General features: G+C 37.0%; 1 protein-coding gene across 3 annotated transcripts in view; it reads left to right on the top strand.

Moving 5' to 3' along the window:
* Positions 1-13465, top strand: part of LOC105744231 (zinc finger protein 677-like) — a 38783-nt gene extending 25318 nt beyond the window's left edge. For 2 of the 3 annotated variants that reach the window (XM_058280740.2, XM_058280739.2), the window contains exon 3: positions 9434-13465. In XM_058280740.2, coding sequence (XP_058136723.1) covers positions 9434-11394 — 1961 coding nt within the window. In that variant the 3' untranslated portion in view covers positions 11395-13465. Of the gene's footprint in view, positions 1-8493; positions 8569-9433 lie in introns of those variants that run through there. The other variant, XM_071209637.1, reaches the window with a different exon arrangement.
* Positions 13466-13833: the final 368 nt, after the last annotated feature.

Below are 13833 nucleotides of genomic sequence, written 5' to 3'. Positions count from 1 at the left end.
TCTTAGTTTATTGTGCTATTCAGTTCCTAGATTATTTGCTAGCATTCTGTCAGTTGGTATTTACATACTTAGACTACCATTTTTAGCCACATCTATTACTAAGTGTTACCATCCACTCTATACATTTCCATGCTTTTACAATAAAGCTACTTAAAACTTTTACATACGTTAAACATCAGTAGTCCATTTCACTCCTCCTCTTATCTCCTTTAAAAATCCACCACCTACCACCAGGTCTTAAAGATATTTTCCTACAATTTCTTCTAGCAACTTTATGGTTATTACCTTAAATTTTAGGTTTTTCAATCCATTTTGAGTGAATTTTTGGATAAGGTGTAAGATATGGGTCCTCTTTCCTTTTTTTCACTGTGGATATCCAGTTCTTTCAGTACCATTTGTTGAATGGACTGTTCAGCCTGAACTGTGTGGGTTTGACAGACTAGTCAAAAATCACTTGACCATACATGTGAGAGTCTGTGTCTGAACCATCAGTTTGGTTCCATTGGTCTGTGTGTCTGTCCTTATGCCAGTACCATGCTGTTTTTTTTTTATCACTGTAGCTAAGGTAATATGATTTAAATTCTGGAAAAAAAAGTTTGTTTTTCCTTTTTAAGATGTTTCTGGATATTCAGGACCCCTTATCCTTCCAAATAATGCATCATTCCTTTTTATCACTGAATAGTAAGTATTCCATTTATAAATATACCACTGTTTGTACATTCATTATTTGATGGACATTTGAGTGGTTTCCAACTGTTTGATTATAACAAATAATGCTGCTATAAACTCTTCAGTTTGTTTGGGTGGACCAATGTTTTCATTTCTGTTGTGTGTATATATATAGGAGTGGAATCACTGGTTTGTATGGTAACTCTATGTTTAATGTTTGAAGGAATCATGGACTGCTTTCCAAAGTGGTGCACATTTACATTCCCACCAGCAGTGTGTGAGGGTGCCTGTCTTAGCTTCCTGGCTGCTAAAACAAATAGCATACAATGGTTTGACAGAACAACAGGAATTTAATACTTCATGGTTTTAGACTGTAAAAGGCTGCTTCCTCTCAGGGTTAGAATCTTATGGCTGACCAGCAATTTTTGGGTTCCTTGGCTTTTCTGTCACATGGCGATGCACATGCAATTCTGTCTCCTTTTCCTCCAGGTTCTTCTTTTTTACACATAACTTTTTTTGTTGTCTTTTTTTTTTTTTAAGATAAATAGATCACACAAAACGTTACGTTAAAAAACGTAAGAGTTTCCCCCACCCCCATCCCCCACCTCCACTCCTCCCACATCAATATCCCCTTTCGTTCTTGGGGCACATTCATTGCATTTGATGAATATATCCAGGTTCTTTTGATGTCTGGCTTTTCTTCATGGCCTTTTGTCTTTATAAAGGACTTCAGTATTTAAGCCCAGCCTGATTCAGTTGGGCCACACCTTAACTGAAGTAACATTTTCAAGTGATCCAATTTACAGTAGATCCACATCCACCAGAATCTGGACCAGGATCAAGAACGGGTCCAAAGTGGGGGACACAGTTCAACCCACCACAGTTCTAATTTCTCCAATTCCTCACTGCCACTTATTATTGCCTGTCTTTTTTATTCTAGCCATCCTATTGGGTTTGAAGTGCTATCTTATTGTAGTTTTAATTTGAACTTACTTGAAGTCCAATGATGATGAACATCTTTTTGTTTGCTTATTGACCACTTGTATATCTTGGAGAAGTGTCTGTTCCATTCCTTTGCCTACCTTTTAATTGGATTGTTTGTCTTTCTGTTATTCAGTTGAAAGAGGTCTTTGTATATTCTAGATATAAGTCCCTCATCAGATATATGATGTACAGATATTTATTCTGTGAATTATCTTTTCACTTTATTGATGGTATCCTTTGAAGAAGAAAAGTTTTTATTTTTTTTAAACAAACATTCCATTAGCTACAAAACATACACTCTCACTCTGCCTCCATCCTCTGGTAACTTATAATCTACTTCTGATTGAAAATTTACTGTTTCTAGACATCTCTGTTAGGTGACATGATATAGTATTTGTCCTTGGGTGTTTTGCTTATTTTGCTGAGCATGAGGTAGTTAAGATTCCACTGCATCCATGAATTCATTCTTACGGCTCAGTAATATCCCATTGTATGTATATAACACATTTTGTTTATCCATTCATCTGTTGATAGACACATAAGATCGTTCCACCTTTTGGCTATTTTGAATAATGCTGCTATAAATATTTGTGTACAAGTATCTGTGTGAGACCCTGTGTTCACTTTTATTTGGATATGTATCTAGAAGTAGAATTATCAGGTCATTGGTAATGCTGCATTTAATTTTTTGAGGAACTATCATATTGCTTTCCACAGTGACTGCACCATTTTACATTCCCACCAACAGTGCACTAAAGTTCCAAAATCTCCGTGTCCGTTCCAGCATTTTCCGTTTTCTAATTTTTTTTTTAATAACATCCATTTTTCTAAGTTTGCCATGATCTCTCACTGTGACTTTGGTTTGTAGTTCCCTAATGCATATCTCTTTGAGCAGAAGTATTTCGTTTTCATGGAGTCAGTTTACCTTTATTTTCCTCTTTTGTTTGTTAAATTGATACCATATCTAAGAATCCATTGCTAATCCCAAGTCATGAAAATTTACTCCTGTTTTCTGCTAATAATTTTATAGCTTCTAATATTATTTAGGTCCTTTTTCCACTTTTCAGTTAAATTTTATAAACAGTATGAAAGTAGTGTCTAAATTCTTTCTTTTGCACGTGGATATCTAGGTTTCCCACTACCATATGAAGAAACTATTCTTTGCCCCATTGAATAATCTTCAAAACTTCTTAAAATAAATTAACCTAGGTGTATGTGTTTATTTTTGGTTTCTCAATTCTATTCTGTTGATCTGTGTTTCTGTACTTAGGCCAAGCATCCTGTTTTGATTTCTATAGCTTTGTAATAAGTCATTTTTTCCTTTATTAGAGAAGATGTGGATTTAAAGAACAATCGAGAATAAAATACACAATTCCCATATTCTACCGTTTTTTTTTTTTTTTTTTTATTCATTTTTTAAAAAATACTACATTCAAAAAATATGAGGTCCCCATTCACCCCCACCGCCCCCACCCACCATTCCCCCCACAGTAACACTCTCCTTCATTATCATGACACATCCATTGCATCTGGTGAGTACATCTCTGGGCATTGCTGCACCCCATGGCCTGTGGTCCACACCATAGCCCACACTCTCCCATGTTCCATCGATTGGGCCATGGGAGGACATACAATGTCCGGCAATTGTCCCTGCAGCACCACTCAGGACATCTCTAAGTCCCGAAAATGCCTCCACATCTCATCTCTTCCTCCCATTCCCCTCACCCAGCAGCTACCATGGCCACTTTTTTTACACCAATGCCACATTTTCTCGATTATTAACCACAATAGTTCATGAATAGAATATCATTAAGTCCATTCTAATCCTTACTGTATTCCTCCTTCCTGTGGACCTTGGCTTGGTTGTGTCCATTCCACATCTATGTCAAGAGGGGGCTTAGATTCCACATGGATACTGGATGCAATCCTCCTGCTTTCAGTTGTAGGCACTCTAGCCTCCCTGGTGTGGTGGTTGACATCCTTCAACTCCATGTTAGCTGAGTGGGGTAAGTCCAATAAATCAGAGTGTAGGAGCTGAAGTCTGTTGAGGCTCAGGGCCTGGCTATCATATTGTCAGTCCAGAGATTCAGATCCCCTAGATATATCTTAAACCCCAGCATCAACTACAATTCCAGTAAAGTAGCATGAAAGGCTTGTGAAAAGAGATCACATCTGAGTCCAGCTCCATCACGCAGAAACACCAGCTCCAAAGAAGGGCCAACTGACATGGCAGTGAACTCCATCTGCCATGACCATAGAACCTGTGGGTCTCTTTAGCCCTCAAAAGAACCAATACCTGGGGTTGTATCTACTTTATCTGTCTCTGAGACTCTGCTCAGGTGTGCATAAGGGCAATCCTTCTGACAAGCTCCAGACTCTTTTTTAGAGACTCATATCCATATAAACTCATTTGTCCTTCCATTTCCCCCTTACTTTAGGTCAAACAGCATTTTTAACTCCTGTTATTATATGTAGACAGGGATATTCTGCTGGTCCACGTTGAACCTTTATTTCAAGGTCATTTTCTAGTTACATCATCAGCTGGTACTTGGTAGTGATCCCTCGGTGCCAGGGAGGCTCATCCCTGGGTGTCATGTCCCACACTGGGGGGAAGGCATTGCATTTACATGCTAAGTTTGGCTTCGAGACTGGCCACATTTGAGTAGTACAGAGGCTGTCAGGAGGGAACTCTTAGGCACAGTGCTGCTCTAGGCCTTGTTCTTATTTCAGGTGTATAGGCTCACAAGCATAGTCACTAGTATCAGGGGGTCACTGTTGGACCCTCATTCCTTCCTGGTCCTTGCCGTTGCACCTGGGGGACTGCCGTTGCTCCCCTAGGGTCCACGACAGAGCCCCCCCGCCAGCCAGGAACCCAGTACCCCCCCAGCTATTGTTTTTAATTGTTTCCACTATGAGTATATCCAAACATTTCCATGCACCCTGGACACATGCCCTGTATAACTCCCTGTCAACCATATGTCCCCTGTCAATAACATCCCATAACAGTATTCCTCCGCTGCCATTGTTGAACCACTCTGTGATCCAAAACTTCCTGAAAAGTGAAGCCCAATATAATGTCAGGTTCCCTTAATAGTAAAATGGAATATAGCGATGAGTTTAAAGGTTAGAGATAGAATACATGTTGATTTGGAAAAATTCTACATCCTATCTTTTTCTTTTCTTTTTTCCCTAATTATTGAGCTTCTCTTCACAAGAGCCTTAGATCACAGTAATTCATATATACAATATACAGTACCCCACATATCCATTATAAAACCTTTTCCCTTCCACAGCGATAATCTTTTAACTTATTCATATCATATTTACTGAAACTGATGTACAGATATTGAGAAAATAGCTTTCAAACAAGGTAACATTTGTCTTTACATTGTGGTTTATACTTTAGGCTATACAGTTTTCTAAATTTTTTAGTTATCCTATGTTTTACATTATGGTTTACATTATTAGTCTGTCGTCCCCTATATGTTTTTGGTATAATATTACATGTTTTCTATCCATCCTTGTGTACTCCTGTGAAACACTTCTTTTGCCCCCACATTTACTTTGGTTCCATCTATTCAATATCTATTTCCCCCTCCCCATGGGGCCCACAGTGACAGTCAATCTTCATTTCTTGAGGAGCCATGTTCAGAGATACTTGCAACAGTGTTGAGGGCTTGACTTGCTCAACTGCCCTAATGCCCTGGGAGCCACCATTTCTCGAGAGATACAGTTCCCTCTATTTGATGGCATTAGTCCTCCCCAGGTTGTGGGTCTACCTTCACTCTGTACCCTGTTTTTAACACCTTGCTTTGGTGGAGCATTTGTTACAGTTCATGCAAGTGCATATTTATAATTGTACTATTAAATGTGGTCCATGGCATAACTTAAGGATTACTGTTTAATATATTTCCATGGATTTTTTTCATTTAATTTTTATTCTCTTAACTATATACATTTGAACATTTCTCTTTTAATCACATTCAGATATATTTTTCAATGTTGTTTATTTTCACAATATTGTGCTCCCATCCATTAGCAAAACATTTCCATCGTTCTAAATATGAGCCCTGTACATTTTTAGCCTTAACTTCCCTATCCTGTCCCCTATTAACCTATATTCTAGATTCTTACTCAATGAATTTGCTTATTCTAATTGTTTCAAGTCAGTGAGATCTTAAATTATTTTTTTGTATTTTTTGTTTCTGAGATATTTCACTTAACATGAATGTCTTCAAGGTTCATCCATGCTGTCACATGTATATGGATTTCATTCCTTTGTACAGCTAAATAATATTCCACCGTTATGTATTCACTACATTTTAGTTATCCATGCATTGGTTGATGGACACTTTGGTTGCTTCCATCTTTTGGCCATTGTAAATAACGTGGCTGTGAACATCAGAGTGAAAATATTTTACTCCCTGCTGTCATTTCTCTTGGTTGTCATAAGTTTTGACATCAAGAAATTCAAGTTCTCCAACTTCGTTATTTAAGATGCAGTTGTAATTCAAAATGAATTTTAGGATCAACTTTTTCCATTTCCTCAAAAAAACTTCTTTTAGATTTTGATAGAGATTGCACTGAAGTTATAGATCAATTTGGGAAATATTGTCATTTTTACAGTATTATTTCCACAGTCTTTCTATTTAGTTAGGGCTTCTTTAATTTTTTTCAGTAATGTTTGTGCTTGTTAGTGTATAAAGTCTTTTACCAAGTTGGTCAAATTTATTCCTCAGTACTTTTTTCTTTGCTATTATAAATGGAATTATTTTATTCGTTTCCTTTTCAGTTGCACATTGCTGGTATGTGTATGTTAGATGTATGTTAGAACACTAGATGATATCCATTCATCTCCTAGGATGTGTTCTTTCTTCATTATTTTTTCTTTCAGATCATTAGATAGCAGAATTTCAACTCACCTATCATGAAGTTCACTCATTACTTCTGCCATTTGACATCTCCTGTTGACCCCATATAATGTATTTCTCATTTCTGCTATTGTATATTTTGCTGTCATATTTCAGTTGATTTCATTTTACAATACATATCTCTATAGTCTCTATTTGGAGAGGCATTGTTGTCATTGTTTTCTAAAGTTCTTTATACATGGTTTCTTTTAGCTCTTTGAACATATGTAACTAATTAATTTAAAATTTTTGTGATACAAAGTCCAATGTTTTAGCTTCCTCTGGGACAATTTCTGTTAATTTCTTTTTTTTCTTCCATATGGACCATACTTTGTAGTTGTTTTGCATGCCTTGACATTTGTTTTTTAACTGGACATTTTCAGTATTATAATGTGGCCCCTCTGGAAATCAGATTGCACACCCTCCCTCCCACTTGCCAGTGTTTATTGATGCATCTTATTTTGTTCTTGTAGTTTGATAACTTCCTGAGCTAGTCTTGCAAAGTCTGTATTCTCTGCCTTGTGTGGTCACTGATGTCTGACAACTCAGCTAACAATTCAATAGCAGTTCCCATCAAATAATAAGGAAAAACATCAACAAGTCTCCCACTCTTCACAGATGGGATTTTTGTGTTGGAGAATGCCTGAATGTAGGCCAGAGGTGAGACTTTTGGCCTCTCCCAGTGTTTTCTCAGTATGTACCTACTGAGAAAGGCCTGGACACATGTGACCTTTTAGATTCCCAGGAATATGTAGGAGCCTTTCAAAGCCCTTATTCCTCAAAGCATCTAAGTCCCCAGACTATTCAGTATTTCTCTTATTTGCCTTAACAGTAATCCCTGGCTGTTGATGTCAGCAGCTAATACATATGCCTTTAAGTTTAAGTCCTGGACAGTTTCCTTCCCAACTACTGCCACTACCACCCTAATACCACCCGCCTAATGATACTGCTTCTCCTATGGGAAAATTCTGGAGTAGAGAAAATGAATGCAAGCTCTTTGAGCTATTAAGGGAGCCACCAGCCATCAGACAGGTTAAATAAAATCTCCAATTCTTTGAGAATAAAGTTTATCTGCTCCCTGGTACTTGACACTTCTGGGAATGTGGGCTCCTGTCTTCAAGGCCACTGCTGATGGAGGAGCATGGGTTTTAGCCAGGTAAGTTAAATCACTTCAGAGCTCTCCTATGGAGATTCAGCTGCCTTTTTCTTAAGCGTTCACTAACTGCTCTCAACCTTGGATTAGATTCCAGAGTTGTGATAAAATTGACTCTTCCAGATTTTGTCAGTTAATTTGCTGTATTTGTGGTGGGATACATTTTTAAGAATTGCCTATCCTGCTGTTTTCTTTGATCTCACCCTTTGCAGCTCTTAACCTTTATAATAGTTTGTTTTTTCATCCAAGATTTGTATTTCAGCAGTCTGTGAATTGCAGCATATTTTCAATTCTCATTTTTGTGCTCCTTCTGGAATATAAATCCTTTATTTTGTTCCCAATGAAGAATACCTTAGAATTCCACAGACTATAATTTAGTATAATTGTGGCTACTTATTATTTTTCTATTGTATTTAGCTCTGGCTATTACTGTTTTACTTACTAGTTTTTATTATGACTTATACATGTCAGATCTCCAGTATCTATTGTGGAATATATTGTAAGGCACTAACTGTTAATGTTGTAAAATGCTTACACTGCATTGATTAAGTTATTTTTATAACAGCTATTCAGAAAAATATTTTGTCATTAAGTTATTCCAGACTTTCCTATTCACATTTTAGTTTTGCAACCCTGAATTACCATTTGTTATTCATTACTTATTTTTTGTGTATTATTTGACATTACATTATATAGCACTGTGTATTAATATTTCTGTACAGAAACTGTGCAGTAAATATGCACTAATAAAATATGTTCTCTGTCTCCAAATATCAGATACCCATAGTCTTCTGCAAATATATGTGTGCTTTGAGATGACAGTGGACAAATAGTCCTTGTTTCAGGACATATGTAAGTTTATATACTGTGAGTAGTCATAGAGTATTTGGAATTAGGCGTTCCTTCAGATAATTTGAATTACATGTGTATTAGTCAGCTAAAGGAGTGCTGATGCAAAGGACCAGAACTCTTGGATTTTATAAAGAGTATTTATTTGGGGTAGAAGCTTATAATCACAAGGCCCTAAAAAGCCCACCTCTAGGTACCATAAGAGGTACTTTCTCAACCAAGTCATTTGCCACATATTGAAGCAAGATGGCAAGCATTGTGTGTGAGGGTTCAGCCTTCCATCTTCCTCTTAAGGCTCCATGGTCCCAGCATCTTCTGATCTCAGCTGTAGGCTGGCATAAGCCTCGTCAATCTCCCTGGGGTTCATTTCTTCCAGAGTCAGCAGCTCTGTTCTCTTCACAAGGTCAGGTGTAGACTCTGGGGCTCAGCTCTCTTCCCATGACTTCGGTTGTATCTGTGGAGCCATCTTTCTTCCTTCATCCTTTTTCTGTCTCTGGCCACCCACCACAGGAATAGGACTCAACTCCCCACTGACATGGCTGAATCAAAGGCCTAATTTTAATTTAATCAAGTAAACATAACCTTTGAATATAATATAGTCGAAGGGTATCACACCCAGAAAAACAGACCAGTTTACAAACATAATCAAATATTTATTTTAAAATTCATAAATAATATCAAACTGCCACAACATCTAAACACTTTATTGAGGGATCCGGCCTCTCTTTGCACTTACAGATTTGAAAACCATGATTGAGATGCTTTTTAATTCTATTCAATATAAGTATCAATTTCGGTGTAATGTTTTCTAATATAAAATATTCCAACTCTAGTTAATAGGAAGCCTATGGTCTTTTCTGTCTTTCAGATATCTCTCCAAAATGTGTGATTAAGGAATTATTACCAGAAGAGGACATTAATATGGGAGAATTATGCCAACCAGTGGTATTGGATAGACATGAAAGCCATGGCATTGATGATTTTGACTTCAGGGAAATCTGGAGAGAGATGCATGAATTTGAAAGTTTGCAAGAATATGGCAAAAGAAAATGCAAAGGAATGTTTATGTCTGAAAACAAAAATCTCACTTGTACAAAAGACCAAGAACACATCAAATCCTGTAATAATTTCCCTCTAATGGAGGATGTTTTTCTTAGAAAAAATTCACATAAATATTTTAGACATGAGAAGTCAATTTTAAGAAATACATTTCAGCTAAAAAACAATATAGACTATGTAGGAAACAAGTATGTCAAATGTTTTGAAAATACACTTGGATTTCAGTCACATCTGACTGAAATACAGACATTTCCAACTGAAGAGAAAATGTATGAATGTAATGAAGTGGAGAAGTCTTATAATGATTGTTTTTTGGATTCACCCCTTCAAAGATTTCCTCCTAGTGTCAAAACAAACATGTGCAATAAATATGGGGAGGTTTTCATGCATTGTTCTTTGCTTGCACAACAGGAGAAAACTCCCATTACAGACAAACGTTACAAATGTAATGAATGTGGGAAGGACTTCAGCCAGTATTCCACCCTTGCTAATCATCATAGAATTCATTCGGAGCTTAGACCTTATAAATGTAACAAGTGTGGCAAAACCTTCAACCAGTTCTCAAACCTCACAAGACATCAAAGAATCCATACAAGAGAAAAGCCATATAAATGTAATGTATGTGGCAAGGCCTATAGTAAAAATTCACACCTTGCAAGTCATTGGAGAATTCATACTGGAGAGAAACCATACAAATGTAGTGAATGTGGAAAAGCTTTTACCAGACGTTCATACCTTTGGGATCACAAAAGAATTCATAATGGAGTGAAACCTTACAAGTGTAATGAATGTGATAAAGCTTTTACCAAACGTTCGTACCTTTCAAATCATGAGAGGATTCATACTGGAGAGAAACCATACAAATGTGTTGGATGTGGCAAGGCTTTTAGGCGATGTTCTGGTCTTATGATCCATCGAAGAATTCACACTGGAGAGAAACCCTATAAGTGTAATGAATGTGGCAAAGCATTTACGCAATTCTCACACCTCACTAAGCATCAGAATACACATCCAGGAGAGAAGCCACACAAGTGTATTGTGTGTGGCAAGGCTTATAACCAAGGTTCAAGCCTTCTGGAACATCAGAAAATTCATATTGGAGAAAAATCAGGCAAATGTAATGAATTTTCAGAACTTTGGTGTCTTGAGAGGGTTCAGACTGGAGTGAAACCTTATAAATGTAATGAATGTAGTAAAGCTTTTAGCAGACGTTCATACCTTTTGGATCATGAGAGAATTCATACTGGAGAGAAGCCTTACCAATGTAATGAATGTGGTAAAACTTTTACCAAGTCTTCATCGCTTTCGGATCACAAGAGAATTCATACTGGAGAGAAACCTTACAAATGTAATGAATGTGGTAAAGCTTTTACCAAACGTTCTTACCTTTTGGGTCATGAGAGAATCCATACTGGTGAGAAACCTTACAAATGTAATGAATGTGGTAAAGCTTTTACCAAACGTTCGTACCTTTGGGATCACAAGAAAATTCATACTGGAGAGAAACCATACAAGTGTGTTGCATGTGGGAAGGCCTTTAGGCAATGGTCTGGCCTTATGATCCACCGAAGAATTCACACTGGAGAGAAACCTTACAAGTGTAATGAATGTGGCAAAGCTTTTGCACGATGTTCTGGCTTCAAGATCCACCAAAGAATTCACACTGGAGAGAAACCTTACAATTGTAATGAATGTGGCAAAGCATTTAACCAGTTCACACACCTCTCTAACCATCAGAATACACATGCTGGAGAAAAACCACACAAATGAATGTAGTAATGCTTCTCTGAAATGTTCAGACCTTTGGGATCATAGAAATTCATACCAGAGTGAAACCTTGCAAATGTAATGAATGTGGTAAAGGCTTTATCAAACATTCACACCTTTTGGGTCATGAGAGGATTCATACTAGAGAGAAACCTTACAATTTTAATGAATGTGGCAAGGCCTTTAAACAGGTTTCAAATCTCACAAAACATCAAAGAATCCATATCAGAACAAAACCATGTAAATGTAAGGTGTGTGGCCAAGCCTATAGTCCACATTCAAACCTTGCAAGTCCTTGTACAAGTCATAATGAAGAGAAACCTTACTAATGTAATGAATGTGGCAAAATCTTTAAACAGTTCACCACCTCTGTAAGCATCGGAATACATATTCTGGAGAAATGAGCTTTTCCATACATAAATGAGCTTTTATCCATACTTTAAGTCTTGTGAAAGATCAAATAATTCATACTGGAGAAATGCCACAAACTTTGTGGAACATAATAGAACTCATACTAGGGAGAAACCTTACAAATGTGATGAGTGTGGCAAAGCTTTTACTGTACGTTCAAGCCTTAATAAACATAAGAGAATCCATACCGAACAGAAACCTTACATATATAATGAATGTGGTAAAGCCTACACCCTATTGGCACATCTGGATAAACATGACAAGATTCATAATGAAAAGAAATGTTGTGAATCTAATATGGATAACAATGTTTTTATAAGAATTTATAATAGAGAGGAAGTATACTAATGTAATCTATGTGGCAAATCATTTAAGTGGTGTTCACTCCTTACTCGACATCAGAGCATCTCTACAGGAGAGAAAGTATATAAATGTAATGTATGTGGCAAGGCCTTTAGACAGGTTCATGTAAGGTGAACCTTAAAGCTCATCTGAGAATTCACATTGGAGCAAAACCTTATAAATGTAATGAATGTGGCAAAGCCTTTCAGTGGTCCTCAAGCCTCCCTAGACATCCGAATATACATCCTGGAGAGAAATCACACAATGTGTGCAGTAAAGGTTTTATCAAATGTTTATACTTTTGCCATCATGAAAGAAATCATAGAGAAAGCATACAAATATATGTGGCAAGCCTCTTCAGGTAGTCATATGACTTCAGGATTCACCAACATATTCATACCAGTGAGAAACCATAGAAATGTGGTTAGTGTGGTAAATCACCTGACCACTTCTCAGAATGGACTGTCCATCAGGAATTTCCTGCTACGGAGAACCAATTCTGTAGTTCTCCAGTATTAACCAAACTTGGATGTTTAAATTCTACACAGTAATTAAAAATCAAATTCTTTTAAAACACATGAGGGGTGTCAATGAAGCAAGGAGGACTGGGGAAAGAAATATTTTCTTTTATGAAACATTTTTATTCTATTTAAGGTTTCTTGAAGAAGCTGTATTGCTATTGATGACTTTCAACCAGAGGCTTGGAAAGTGTTGATTTTATGCTTTCATCACAGCCCTCTTATATGTCACCATGAAGGTCTCCAGGAAGAGAGCAGTAAGATACATTAGTGGGGTTCATTTATCTCAATGTCATCTGGAAGAACATGGGTACTGAATCCTAAGATAGAATACTGTGTGAATGTGAATAATGGGTAAGATCATGGGGAGTGGCAGAAAATATAAGTAAAACTGTGGTCTAAGTTATCCTAATGTGTTTAGGGTCCTCTTCTGCAGATATGGTGGTACCACACAGGGCCACTGGATTGTTGTAAAGGATTCCTCTACGAGCTGACCGAGAAACAGAGTAGGCCAGCACTTTGAGACTGAGATTTTCACAGGAGCAGAATGGTAAGTTATTCGAGACTGCCTATACCATGGAGATAACGGGAAATGAGGGTCATCCTCTCCTTTGATAGGAAATAGCTATTATAAATCAAAGATGAATAAAAAATTTGTTTTAATCTTGGTGCCTGGAGAGAGAAGTTAAACAGTACAGTGTGCATGTGCAGGATTTGCACACCGCTCTGCATGTGTTTGGTACCATTTTATATAAAATGTGTGATAGTTCTTATGCTTCAAGTAATAAAATCATTTTTAATAACTCTGAATGTTTCCTTTTATCAACTCAAGCCTTCCCCACCTCATTGCTGTACTTAATAACAAACATTAACAATACACCAATAGGCTCCCAAGCTTGAAGACATTGTCAAACAACATACAGTTTGAGGAATATATCTTCATAGTTTGCACTTGAGTTATTCTGTCTGCGCTCTTTCCCTTGGGTATTAATGTGTCTGCAATTTAAAAACCTACATTACAATTTCAGACTGCCCTGCCAAAACCTGCTTAATTATTCATACATTTACCATGATCGTATTTCCACATGCCCATTTTGTGCCTTAGTAAAATCCGTGGCTTACATTGGCCTTAATTTCATGAGGTAAAAAATAATCATATGAAAATATTAGG

The sequence above is a fragment of the Dasypus novemcinctus genome, chromosome 18, assembly GCF_030445035.2.
Source record: "Dasypus novemcinctus isolate mDasNov1 chromosome 18, mDasNov1.1.hap2, whole genome shotgun sequence".
NCBI lineage: Eukaryota > Metazoa > Chordata > Mammalia > Cingulata > Dasypodidae > Dasypus > Dasypus novemcinctus.
This window is presented reverse-complemented; position numbering and strand designations above follow the sequence as displayed.